At 47.2% G+C, this 13,343-nt stretch overlaps 2 protein-coding genes across 2 annotated transcripts in view; both read left to right on the top strand.

Annotated features, from left to right (window-relative positions):
- LOC144102437 (uncharacterized) overlaps window positions 1-5,973 on the top strand; it is a 42,097-nt gene extending 36,124 nt beyond the window's left edge. The window contains exons 5-6 of the transcript XR_013308208.1: window positions 3,443-3,583; window positions 5,898-5,973. The gene's annotated coding sequence lies outside the window, so the exon portion shown is untranslated. The remainder of the gene's footprint in view (window positions 1-3,442; window positions 3,584-5,897) is intronic.
- LOC144123944 (uncharacterized) overlaps window positions 1-13,343 on the top strand; it is a 129,328-nt gene that overhangs the window by 8,731 nt on the left and 107,254 nt on the right. Inside the window, exon 2 of the mRNA XM_077656653.1 lies at window positions 3,443-3,583. Coding sequence (XP_077512779.1) covers window positions 3,443-3,583 — 141 coding nt within the window. The remainder of the gene's footprint in view (window positions 1-3,442; window positions 3,584-13,343) is intronic.

Below are 13,343 nucleotides of genomic sequence, written 5' to 3'. Positions count from 1 at the left end.
CTTACAGACAGAGTAACGATGCTCACGTGTTCCTACATTCTAAAAATCCATTCGCTACCCAAACACATCTGTCACCAAATAGTCACAAAGTGCCCATCCAGAATACTGTTTAACAACAAACCGCTCTTGCGTTTTGAAGAGATGTGCCAAAATCTCGGCGTACTGGACACATTGCCTGGCATTGCTGGAAGACTAGATTCACTGCCGCTATGGTACAATTTCCCGGAAATCTATGATCTCACTCTTGCACATTTCAGCAAAAAACAAGCTCCACCACAGCATATAATACAAGAATTTTTTGCACTCCAGGAAAAATACAGTACTTGCACAGCTTTTTATACAGATGGCTCAAAAACCGATCTTTACGTTGGAAGTGCAGTCGCACAAGGTAATTGCAATCATACAGTGAGGCTACCACAGTGTGCATCAATCTTCACTGCCGAATGTTACGCCATGTCTGTAGCCATTGAAAAAATAGTAAAAGAGAACCTCTCAAACAGCATTATTTACACAGACTCCCTATGTTTACTTACAGCTGTCCACTCTAGAAATGCAGTCATTGCTATGCTTGGTGATATCATACACAACATAGTAATAGCCGCAGCGAAAGGACAAAGCCTAAAACTCTGCTGGGTACCGAGTCATATCGGATTTAGAGGCAACAAGAGAGAATACTTTTGTGCTGCTCAAGCACGTGACAAGCAAATCAGGAAAGTAAATATTCCATTAAAAGATTGCATGAATTTAATACATCGTAGCATAAGACAGTCAGAACGGTGGTAAATTATTGCATAGGAAAAAAATCAGGGATCCAGTGTCCTGTGTTGTGAACACTCAACAAGTGAGTGAAACAGTAAAAGGCACTTGCGGACTCGTCGTTCAAGCGCTATCCTATTTCGTTTGGAAGATATTCCACCTGACCTTCTTGAAAAAAAAAAGTAATGAAACAAAACCCCTGAAAAATCAAGATTGGCAGTTGCCTTTTTTCAAATAGAAGAAATTTGCAGCCAAAAGTTGTAGGTTATGGTTTTTACCATTCCAAAGGCTGCCCTGGATATCGTACGGGGATGGCGTACGTCGAAGGGGGAGTTAATTTTCGGGCATTGTTCCTCTTCAAGACAAAATAAAAAGAACAAATTGCGGCATGAGACAGTGATATATTGGTTTCACGTAACACAACGCAAAGATTAAGCTGCTTAGGTGCTTGTGAGCAAACAAAATCAATTCTTCCAGTGACAGAAAGGAGCGCCAGGAAAATTGTCGAGGTAGCGGCCGCCATCCCTCGCCTCCCGTTGGTGCCGTCACTGAAACACAGCCACTGATTTCTCTTTGAAAGGTTAAATGTAATTGTCCATTGGTTTCTTGCATCTTCATTGGCAGCCAAGCGGTGTTGCATTAAAAAACTGTCTGCGACTGTCCTGTCGGCCCCTCTTAGCCGCGCAGCGTGCGTACTGACGATGCGCTGTTGCTGCTCCAGGAGCCTACGCCAGCGCCGCGGCGCGGCAACCTCTTCTAAAGCCTCACGGGGAGAGTGCTGGTTTTGCCGCTACACAACCTTCTAGAACACTGTACCACCACCCTTACTCCACTTTCTCACCCCTCTTCCACCCTCCCGAATTGCCGTCCACCACCCAACCACCCATCTCCGTCGGCCCCACCCTTCAGAAAAATTGTGTTACACGTGTGAAGCCTCATCTTTGAGCAAAGCATTCATTAGCCCTTTCAGACTTGCATTATGTTCTGCTATCGAAGAAAATCTGAAAATTTGTTTGTATGCAGGCAAACCTTGATATCACGAACATGGATATTACGATTTATTGGCTATATCAAACTCTTCGTGAATATTCTCAATAGACACATGTAATTTTCTCTTGATATATCAAACACGGTTGGCCCCTAAACGGATATATCTAACCCCCCAGCAATAAGCGGCACCCACTCGGACGGCAGGTGGCACACTTCGCCACTCTACACAAGTGACTGGAGGTGGTGCGGCTGGAGTTCGTGTCAAGGTTCACGCTGCTTTGATCTCATGCTAGTGTTGAAATCTCGCATTCGCCAGCTGCGCCAGAGAAGATAGAGCGGTACGGAAGGTTGGTAGCTAGGAGGTCAGCACGTGTTGAACCTCTCGCGTTTGTCGACACTACCCCGGAAGCAGTGGAGTAGACAGCTGCCCTTTGCAGTAACTGTCCTGCACTCATCTCGGCCGTCACAGGAGTGATGAAAATGACGATAGCTTTTGCTTTGACGCACCATTTTTCATGCAACACAGTTGTGAAGCGGGGAAGCCACTATTGCTGGCTCTTGACCAGCAGCTGGTAGAGCTGTTTGGGGATACCGCTCTAGCTGGGTTTTGACCAACTGGCATTGTTATGTGGGGAAGACAACCTAACTGGCGCTCAGTTCTTTTTTGCTTGTGGAATCGCCATGAATGCCTTCAGAAACTCCACTAAAACTTGCGAAAATGTCTCCCAGTTTCTTTAGCAACATTACCTGGGTTGTGATGCCTTGACTAACTGAACTGCTCTTCTGTTGTGCGTGTTTTTGACGAAATTTTATATTATGAACCTTGGCTATATCAAACTATTGCAGTTTTTTTTGTGTTTGCTATAATGAGATAACAGAAGTGCCTCAAAAATTTTTTAAATTCATGTACACCACGCACGTCCATACTCATGCGATTCCAGGCCTATCCTAAAGAAAAAAACATTTATGCCCAGTAATTTTTTTTTTATCAGCAGCTACAGCAACAAAAAATCAACTACAATGTTTTTAACAAAGTAAAACATTCCACTGCGCAAGAGAAGAAAAAAGTTACAGCACCAGACGGCACTTCCTAGGCGCACCATAGAACTTTGTGATGTCAGTCCTTATTTCTTGTTTTTGAAAAGTGATTCTTTTTTTCTAGGCACGAAATGGCCCTACCATTCTGTCGAGCAGGGATTCCAAATGTTTCTGACATCGTGAAAACAGCTCTAGATGCTTCGAATAAAGTTCCTGAAGTGGCGTGCACAATCGTAGATGCTGAGTCACAGAGAGGGTGGGTAAAACCGTCAAGGTAATCATTGGGGATAAATTCAGCAGTTTTGCAGAATTGTCACTTCAGATGTATGATCTTCCCGTAATTTTTTTTTGTACTGCCTGTTTCCTGGCACTGTTTTCTTTCGATTTTTATTGCATTCATACCATTTTGATATGACTCAGTGGGCATGCTTAAAGGTTGGTCAGAGAACGTACATAAATGCATGAAACAAAATGCACTTGAAAGCTGAGTGCCATCCTTGTGTGTTTGTCTTTGCCTGATCCCAACCTCTTTGTACTGCCAGGATGGCAAAGTCACCAATCAATCAGCCCAGGGGAAAGGTTTATCTTCGATACAGTGGAACTGACACAGCACCCCTGCAGTATTCAGAGGCCCCTCGTGAGCAATCTTTGCATGCAGGTGGGTGCCCTGGTGTGGGCCCGGCTGGGCTCTGCACGCCGCTGGCCAGCTGTGGTGGTGATGGCATCCATGTGTGGCCAGAGACCAGCTGCACCTGGCTGCCTGTGGGTCTGCTGGCTGGCTGAGTACAGAATCTCCCAGGTGGGTGTCTTGGGGCCACTGGTTTCGTGGGACTGCTCTCTGCCTGAATATATGCTTGGTAAGCAGTGTGATAGTTGCTGGCAGAGTTCCTGAGTGCCAATTTAATGTGTTGCAAAAGACTGCAGGTAGGGCACGCTACGAAATCGGCCTTAATTTTGCATTCGCAGCTGTGCATCTTGTTATTTGCTTTTGCGTAAAACTGCATGCAGTCAGGTGCAGTTATGTGCTGCGAGAATCCAAAGCACCATGGTGTGCCTCAGCTTTGAGAGGCTGTGTTTTTGGCATTGTGTGTTTTTTTGTTAATGTTAAAAGGCATTAACGGATACACAGTATTTGTCTTCTTTGATAGGAAGTTTAAACTGGGGTTGGTTGTCATTGATTATGGACAGTGCGATTTGTATCGTTTATGCAGAGTTTTAACATTGGGATGTGTGGCTATTGTGTGATATGACTGGGGATATGCTGCATAAAGCAGATTCCTAAAAGCAGTGCATTGAGTAGGAAGCCTCATTGTGTGGAAGAGAAGAAAAAGGAGCCCCAGCACGGTATCCTGGGGGCATGAAGTGTAGCGACGAGCGAAAAGTAGCTGGAAGAAACGTGGAGATGAGTTCAAGAAGTGTGAGTTTCCTTGAAGACAAATTGTGGTAAGCTGAGGCATTAAAGCTCAAGTAATGTGAAGGACTTTTAAAGGTTGAGAAATGAGGATATCACAGGTATTTTCAAGGTCAAGGCTTGTAAGTCCTGAAGAATTGCAGATGTTGATGAGCTTTACTAAATTGGCAGTTTGAATATTTGTACAGGTTAGTGTGAAAGAAGGTAAAACTGATTAATTCGTAATGCACGCAGTTTGAATAATTCAAAGTCTGAACAAATGAAAGCGAACAAAAGATATGGTTAACTGCCATCGGGAAGCAGCCAGGTAGTGAGATTTTCCCTTTTTATTGTTCTAAAAATTTCCACGATTGTCTTTCTTTTTTTTTCTTCCCCGGAAGGTAACGGCCAACACTTTCTGTTCTAAAGCTGGAGCTGAGCAGAAGGCCTCCTCTTCAACTAGAAAACTGAAGAAGAGACAGGCGACTTTCAACGCATCCGATTTTTGTAGTTGAGGGCTGTGTCGGTGTCGTGAAGGAAGGGCTATTGCCTGTGAGCATGGTCGGGAAGGCTGAAAAATACGGCAGCATGTGGCCATTCTGCGACTGCTGGTTTTTGACCAAAATGGCTATGTAACCTCTGCCACTCGCATTTTCACACTTTTGAGCCGCGGGAGCTGCTCAACCGTTTATGTTGAGAAGCAAAAGTCTCCACGACAGTTGCATTTTGCCCAATTTTCCAGCCTTCTGACCCCTGGTTGCTGTGAGCCACTGAACGAATGAGTGTGCTTATTAAAAGGGAATATCCTGTTTCGATAACAGACCAATGTTGACTTCACACATGGTTTCAGTCTTCCTTTTAGGCGTTTTGGCAAGGTATTTACCGCAGATGGATGACATTTCTAAATTACTGCACCCTTATACTGCGTATGTTTAACTTGGGGTGACTGCTGCTACCAATTGCACGGAATATGATGCAGAGGGCACTGGAAAATTGAGACAAAGACACACAGCAAATATCAGCAAAAGCTTCAATTCTCTGGTTTAGCACACGGGGTTTTGTGCACGGCTGTGGTTTCGGAGTGCCGGAGACACTGCGATGTGCCTTATTCGTTGTATCTTGGAACTGGTCGTGTCGTCCACTGCTCAACAGCAAAGCCTAACGTAGCAAGCTACTGAAGCCTTCAAAATCAGTAGCTACAAGCAACAGTCAGGTACACATCTCGGAGGTCACGCAGCCAGTTGCCGCTGCCATGCTGCCGCTAACATGAGCTAGAGCCTCCCCCCCTCTCCGGTCCGGTCATCCTGCCGTTTTTACCCTCTCCACATATCCTCCTTAGAGGCAGTTGAGCCTCCCATTTGCACAGGCTGCCTAGTCGTGGTGGCACATAGATATAGCCCGCAACAGAGCCCGCCGCATGGTTTACATAGACTCTGATAGTGTGTGGGCGGATCATGTCGCACTTTTCGAATGATATAGAAGTTCAGATTAATGAAATCTGAATTCACGTGCTTTCACTGTATATGATGAAAGGTGCTGGTGAAGTGCCTAACATGTTTCAGCATCTTAGCGGAGACACTAGTGATGGATATGTGTGAATGTTGCTTGCATAAAAAGTCACTTTGCAAACGGGATGGGCTGGTTGGTCATTTAGTTGGCCTGTTGCCACGTGCAGTGCTTCTAGTAGTAATAATGTGTGGCTCCCACACTGGTTTCTCTGCAGGAGATAGCGGCAAGGTCATGTACGTCTCCATGCGCTGATCCAATGGCCTGGGCCCAGGCCACTTTCCTGGCCCACAACGCGGCTGTGGCGGCACATACAGCAGGACCAGGTGATGCTCATTTGCAGTAGCCATGGTGGTTGGGTGCACTGCAGGTTTAATGTATGCGCTGGCGCTGTCTGTTTGCTTTGCATGTGGCCTCCGCATGTGGTTGATAGTATAGACTCAGTGACGCAAAATCGCGTAGTCAGTTTCACTTGCAGCGAGTGCTTCCCTCACCAAAAACGGTTCCTTTGGGGCTTGCGTTTCATAATGGGGTGCCACGGAGTGTGTTGAATGCAGAAAACAATACTGTGTAGAAAAACAGATTGGAGGTTGTGCAGTTCTAGCTCAATTGATATGATCTGCACACTGATTTCATACACAAATGTGCGTCACATTCCACAGCCTGTGAGCCACACAGCAGTCCACATGCGAGGCATTTATAGACATAGACCAGGTGCATGGTCACATCATTGCGTGAGGGAAACTTATGGGCTGTCGTAGGAAACAATAAGCGCATCACTTGTTCATAGTGTCACGACTCGGTAAAACCCCGAGGATAAAAACGGTTTACTGGTCAACCAGACAGAGTCCCTGCGCATTTGCAGCTTCTTCCTCTTTTAGCATTGCGCTCGTAGATCCAGTCGTCATCTTTTGAGTCTTCTTGCATGCGGCACTTGCCCCCCTCCTCAGGAAGCATCGTCTCAGTGATAAGAAAAGGAAGTAGGAGGTCAAGATCGGTCCGAGTAGTATGGCTTCATACGTACAAGATGGACGGCGTCGACTTGTTGCTGGCGTCGTTTGGATGTCGATAACCCATCTGGCACCACCTCATACGTTACGTCGGTTAAACGTCTCAGCACAACATAGGGCCCGAAGTATCGCCGTAATCGTTTTTCGGAGAGCCCACGGCGGCGAATAGGCGTCCAGACCCACCCCTTGTCGCCAGGTTCATATATGACACGTCTGTGGCGAAGATTGTAGCGTCGTGCATCATACTCCGCTGAGGTCTGATGCGCACACGCGCTAGTTGGCGAGCTTCCTCTGCGCGCTGTGCGAGCTCTTGCGTGCGGCAATATGATGCCTTCCTTTTCGATGAAATGTGGTTCTAGCAATTTGTGTGGGATACTTAAAACCCCCTATATTTTTAGTGTTTCTTCCAAAATTCATGCATTTTACATTTTTTGCAAAATTGTGTGTTAGTGGTAACATTTATTTTTTGATTGTATTGTGTTTGTGGACATCAGCAGAAGTAATGGAGTGATAGAAATTTGATGAATTTAATTGTCTGAGTTCTCTTGAAAGGCAGAACCTGGTAACGAATGAAGTTCTGTCTATGTCTTGACATGCTTGCTCCCCCATCTGCTCAAGCCAGCTAGTGCTTCAAATGCCGTGGCTCTGGTGGTAACATGCCCACACGCTTGTATGGGAAGATGGTTTGGTTTAGTTTATGGGGGTTTAACGTCCCAAAGCGACTCAGGCTATGAGAGACGCCGTAGTGAAGGGCTCCGGAAATTTCTACCACCTGGGGTTCTTTAACGTGCACTGACATCGCACAGCACACGGGCCTCTAGAATTTCGCCTTCATCGAAATTCGACCGCCGCGGCCGGCATCGAACCCGCGTCTTTTGGGCCAGCAGCCGAGCGCCATAACCACTCAGCCACCGCGGCGGCTTGTATGGGAAGATTCACGACATTGGCGCCTGTCAAAACAGTGTTGCCATATTCATACATTATAACACCAAATGTTTCCTTAAAGGAGCCATGACAGCCTATTTTCGCGCATACCCTGTTTATCGCATTTAATTCTCAAATTGTTAGATTAAAATTCCCCCAAGTTTCAGTTGATTCTGTGCGGTAAACGTTTTTAAAACGAATTTTCTCCGTTTCTTCTGCGAACTGCTGGCTGGTCTGGCAACCTCTGATTACTGACGTCAGAGGGGCATACCCGCCCCGCGTTGTTTGCTGCGCGCTGTTGAGGTGCTTGCATGCATACCGTAGACGGCGGTCACTCGAAAAGTTATCCTTTTTTAGCTTATCGAAATAAAATGTATTTTCCGTGTTTTCTTTTCGGAAGCCTTCAGCGTAGTACGCGAGCTGAGTGATCCTTAAGAAAGCGGACTTGCTCGTGGCGCCAGTTTTGTGATTGTTGAGGAAACAGAAATCGATGCACCCCTGCTTTATTATTTACGCTGTGAAACATGTTAGTTTTATGTTATGAGTATGGTCTCTTTTGCGCAATCAAGTGCTCCCGTATGTGAAAAGCGGCACGTGCTGTGCATGCCTTTGCCGATGTGCGCCGTGAAAGCCGCGGCGCTTTGTAGCTGGCTACCATTTTCTTGTCTGCTATTCATCGGTTCGATAATTAAACAAGTTATCACAAGGTGGCACTAGAATAACCTTGAGGCACGAAAGGAGCAGAGAAAAGTGCCGAATGAGACGACTTCCCCGTGGTATGTGTGCATTTGTAAGTTGAACATACATCCCCTTCGGCTCGTAGAACAGTTTTGCAGGAACCAAGCCGCTTGCAAAACCCTACGCGACTCGAATGCTAAATGAGTGCTTGAAAAAAATAGTACATCATTTAGCGTTTACTGTGCGTGCACATTGTGACCTAGGAATGCGACGATCACGACAACTGCAGCCCCGCGCAGGGGTTGTTTACATAGCTATGCGCCAACAGTACTGCTCGTTTGCTTGGGATAAAACGTCAGGTGGGCTCTCCTTATCTTAAATATTACGTAGTATTGCTCACAAATTGTAGTTTTATTCATTTACACACTATGATATCACTGCAAGAACTGCCGCTGATGCTATATCACCTGCACGAGAAACGCTTCGCGTATCTGGCGCTTCCCGCTAAATGTACAGTCGAACGTCGTTATAACGAAGTAGCATTGGGACCGTAAATTAGTTCGTTATACTCGATATTCGTTTTAACAGTATGCATAAATATCGGCTCTGACAAATCCGCAATTTGGCTCGCGCAAATACTCTAAATACTAAAATGCATTATTCCGGGCTTCGAACCCACTATAAACGAGGTAATCCTTACCTGTCTCCTTATGGTTTGTGGCATTTAAAACAAAATAGAGCGTAGTATGGGAAAGTCAAATTACAAAAGAACAAGGTTTGACAAAACAGGTCTGCGTTCGTTTATTTGAAGAAGGATGTGATATTCGTCTGGTGGCTTTTCACAGCACTGAACAGAGTAAAGTTTTCCACAGTGTCCATGCACACGAGGGCCTTTTCTACCTCAGCAGTTTGGTCGTCGGCAGTTTTTCCAAATAGCCTTTCAGCCTCCTGGCCATGTCTGTGGCGTCCGCACTGCTTATTGGTGGTTCATCACGTTCGCTGTCACCTTGCGCTATCGCTGCTGCTGTTATCCTCGGGGACCACGACGCGATCCACAGTTTCTTGATCCATCATCTCAGGCGCCACGGCCAAGTTCTCATCGGCTGAAACGGAATCATCAATTGCGATGCCTGGGAGTGCCAGTCGATCCCAAGTATTGTCCAGCTCTACCAGGCTTTGATCAGGCTGAACTTCGTCTTCGACGGCAGGCAAAACAAAACCGCATTCTGCAATACAGTTCCTTATTGTTGACTGCCTCACCTCATTCCAAGATCCATACAACATTTCAAGCGTCGTCTTGATGTTGATGGTTGTTGATCTGCGTCGATCGATTTCGAAAACCAGTTGCATCACCAAATGCTTCCGGTAATTGCACTTGAGCGAACGGATAATGCCCTTGTCCAACGGTTGCAAAGCAGAAGTTGCGTTTGGTGGCAGAAACACCAAACAAACTGCCTTCAGCACGATCGAGACTTTGTGCGCCGAATAGTTGTCCAAGAGCAACAGGGCCTTCCTGTGCTGCCTCTCCATGTCCTGGTCGAAATCTTTGAGCCAGTCTTCGAAAAGCTTGGACGTCATCCAGGCCTTTTTGTTAGATAAGTACGCAACCTGCAAATTACGGACTCCTATCAGGCACCTGGGACGTGCAGACTTGCCGATTACGGTGAGTCGTGTTTTGTGTGAGCCATCCATGTTCACGGCACTGACAACCGTCACCCGGTCTTTGTTCTTTTTTCCTTCATGGCAGGTTTCATTCTTTACTGCCAGTGACCGCTCTGGCAACAACTTGAAAAACACGCCGGTTTCGTCAACGTTGTACACGTTGCGCTCGTCGTATTCCTGGAGCAGAGGCCGAAAGTTCTCTAGCCACTTTTCACATGTCTCCACGTCGACAGCAGCCCCTTCGCCATACAATGTGTGGCACGCGATCTCGTGTCTGTCTTGAAAACGTGGCAGCCAACCGCTGCTCGCACGGAAATCTTCATGCCCTAGTGCACAGGCCAGGCTGATGGCCTTCGTTTGAAGAAGTGCTCCTGATACTGGCAAGTTTCGTGCCCTCACCTCGTTAAACCATGAAAGCGAACCCGCTTCCACGTCCGGGTGATGGCAAGGCCTAACTCGCTTACGGTCAGCTTTTATAGCGTCCTCGGTGTTGCCCTCAATCTTCTTTATTGCGTCTAAAATGATGGATGAGGTACTTGGGGGAACGCTGAACTCCGCTGGAACATCCTTTTTCTTGCGGCCACTGTCCACAGCTCTCAATATCTGCAGTTTTGTCTCGAGCGAGACTGCCTTCCGCTTCGTTGCCATGTCGACCTGGCGCTGCACTGAGATGATGCCGAGGGTGCCGCAAAGCAGGCTCTCTACGCAATGCCGGCTCGCCACCGCCGCCTCGCTGTTGCCAGTGTTGCTGCGCTTGTCTTCACCGCTGGACAAGTGGCACCGCCATTTGGATCTGTGTCGTCTATGAGCTTTCAGAGTTTCTGCACTCTGTTCATAGGTGGCGTGACCAGTCAAACACGCAATTTATGTGCCTGGCCGCGGAACTTTCTGCAACCTTCCAATATTTATTTTGCTCTTTTTATGCTACCTTTAGCGTTTTGAGCCTCGTGTAAACCTAATATTTTTATTATTACAGCCGATATCGCGGTGGATCTCGCATTTCCGGTTTCGTTATAAAAGAATAAATGTCGTAAAACTGAAGCATGACCAACCAAAGTTCGAATTTAGTTTGCTATAACCGATAATTCGCTATGTCAGTGTTCGTTATAACGAGGTTCAACTGTATCTGCTTCCTCTTATGTCATCAGTATTTGATATTGAAGCGCTCTAGCTAAAGATACGTTCGGGAATTACTTGAATTAATGAAAACAACGAGATTTGTTGTCCACAGTTGACGCTGATGGCTGCTCCCGGCTGCCTTCAGCACATGCTGTGCAGACCGGGTCACGTATCTGCGCTTTCCCCTTATTGTACTCGTGCCCTGCGATGTAGGTAGAGTTCGCTTTGAGGGCACTCTGGCCAAAACTACTCTCTACAGCTATTTTCAGGCTCTAAAACTTGCGAATTCGCTGTCCGCAATCGCCGAAATCGCACACACGAATCGCACTCGCTAGGCCTCGTCACGACAGGGGCCAGTGGTCCGCCATCCGAGCTGAAATTCAAGCATCTGGCAAGAGTTCCCCGCTGATTAGTTAGACAGTGTGAAGATATGAAGTGCGGCCGCTCGTTTCGCTTTTTTCGATAACGGTAAGGTACACAAGCGCAGTTTTTCTGGCCGTCTATTCACCGGGAGTGCAGCTTTCGCTCGGCTGAGCAAGCCCAGGCGACGGCGACGAGGGGCACCGTTGTGCGGCGTTTTCTGCCCGCGTCGCTCAATTGCCTCGCCGATAGGTTCTATGCGCAGGCACCGAATGAAAGCACCTCTTCGCTGGTGCACGCACATCGCGTATGTAGCCGTGGCTAGCATCAGGTTGAATAAGTTTTAAAATTCTTAAGTTTTTAGAATGTCATACCAACTAGTCCGCTCTTCTGGTTCCCACTAAGTTCACTTTTTACAGTACTGCGATACGGGGTCGTTGATCGTTCTGGTGTTGTCGTTGGTCTAGCTTGACAGACCAGTGCGTCAGTGATGGCATTTTTCATACCGACCAGCCAACTGACCGCCGATTGCCGTCCCATCGGCCTAGTGTAACCGGAACCTATACCTATACCGGAGAATAACTGCGTTACTATTATTAACGCTTTTGCGGCGCCAGTCACTCATATGTGGGGGAGAATTGCTACTTCGATCACCCGCGGAATTACGGGGGCAAGACACCTGGCTGCGCACATTGCAGCGACGAGAGCAGACGACGTTGCTCCGTGTATGGCCTGGTGACGTCGCGATAGCATTCAATATGGCGTTCGCTGCCGGTGGGAGGAGTTTCCCGTTCTCAGTTTCGATTGCATTTTTCGGAATATAGAGTGCTTCCAGGGCAGCCAAATATCGGAAACTGAATCATAAGCTCTTGTATTAGTTACTGAAGCACAAAACTGCAATATGAAGAACGACCATGTCATGGCCCCTTCAAATTGTCTGTTTCAGGAAGCACTTCGCATTATATTTGTAACCAAGCTACAAATGTCGCATGAGCTTTTTTTTTCACTGTTCTCTGAGGTGTAGTACAGCTCGGTAATTCGGACTCGATTAATTTGAACTGACGGTTAATTCGAACTGATGCTGGGGTTCCTGCACAGCCTTGTGCATTTCAGTGGGGCAAAACCTCCGTAATTCGAAGATGTCGGTATTCACAACAGTTATTTCGAATTAGTAGCCCCTGGCTGGTCGGTTTCGGATGCGGTCGATACTTGCTGCATCACCAAAGGATTGTGCTCTTTGTACTCCTTAAGCATATTTATGTGAAAAACTTTGCTCTTTTGCCCCAGCTCCAGTTGACGCTGATGGCTGCTCCCGGCTGCCTTCAGCACATGCTGTGCAGACCGGGTCACGTATCTGCGCTTTCCCCTTATTGTACTCGTGCCCTGCGATGTAGGTAGAGTTCGCTTTGAGGGCACTCTGGCCAAAACTACTCTCTACAGCTATTTTCAGGCTCTAAAACTTGCGAATTCGCTGTCCGCAATCGCCGAAATCGCTTACACGAATCGCACTCGCTAGGCCTCGTCACAACAGGGGCCAGTGGTCCGCCATCCGAGCTGAAATTCAAGCATCTGGCAAGAGTTCCCCGCTGATTAGTTAGACAGTGTGAAGATATGAAGTGCGGCCGCTCGTTTCGCTTTTTTCGATAACGGTAAGGTACACAAGCGCAGTTTTTCTGGCCGTCTATTCACCGGGAGTGCAGCTTTCGCTCGGCTGAGCAAGCCCAGGCGACGGCGACGAGGGGCACCGTTGTGCGGCGTTTTCTGCCCGCGTCGCTCAATTGCCTCGCCGATAGGTTCTATGCGCAGGCACCGAATGAAAGCACCTCTTCGCTGGTGCACGCACATCGCGTATGTAGCCGTGGCTAGCATCAGGTTGAATAAGTTTTAAAATTCTTAAGTTTTTAGAATGT

Source organism: Amblyomma americanum, chromosome 1 (assembly GCF_052857255.1).
Source record: "Amblyomma americanum isolate KBUSLIRL-KWMA chromosome 1, ASM5285725v1, whole genome shotgun sequence".
Classification (NCBI taxonomy): Eukaryota; Metazoa; Arthropoda; class Arachnida; order Ixodida; family Ixodidae; genus Amblyomma; species Amblyomma americanum.
This window is presented reverse-complemented; position numbering and strand designations above follow the sequence as displayed.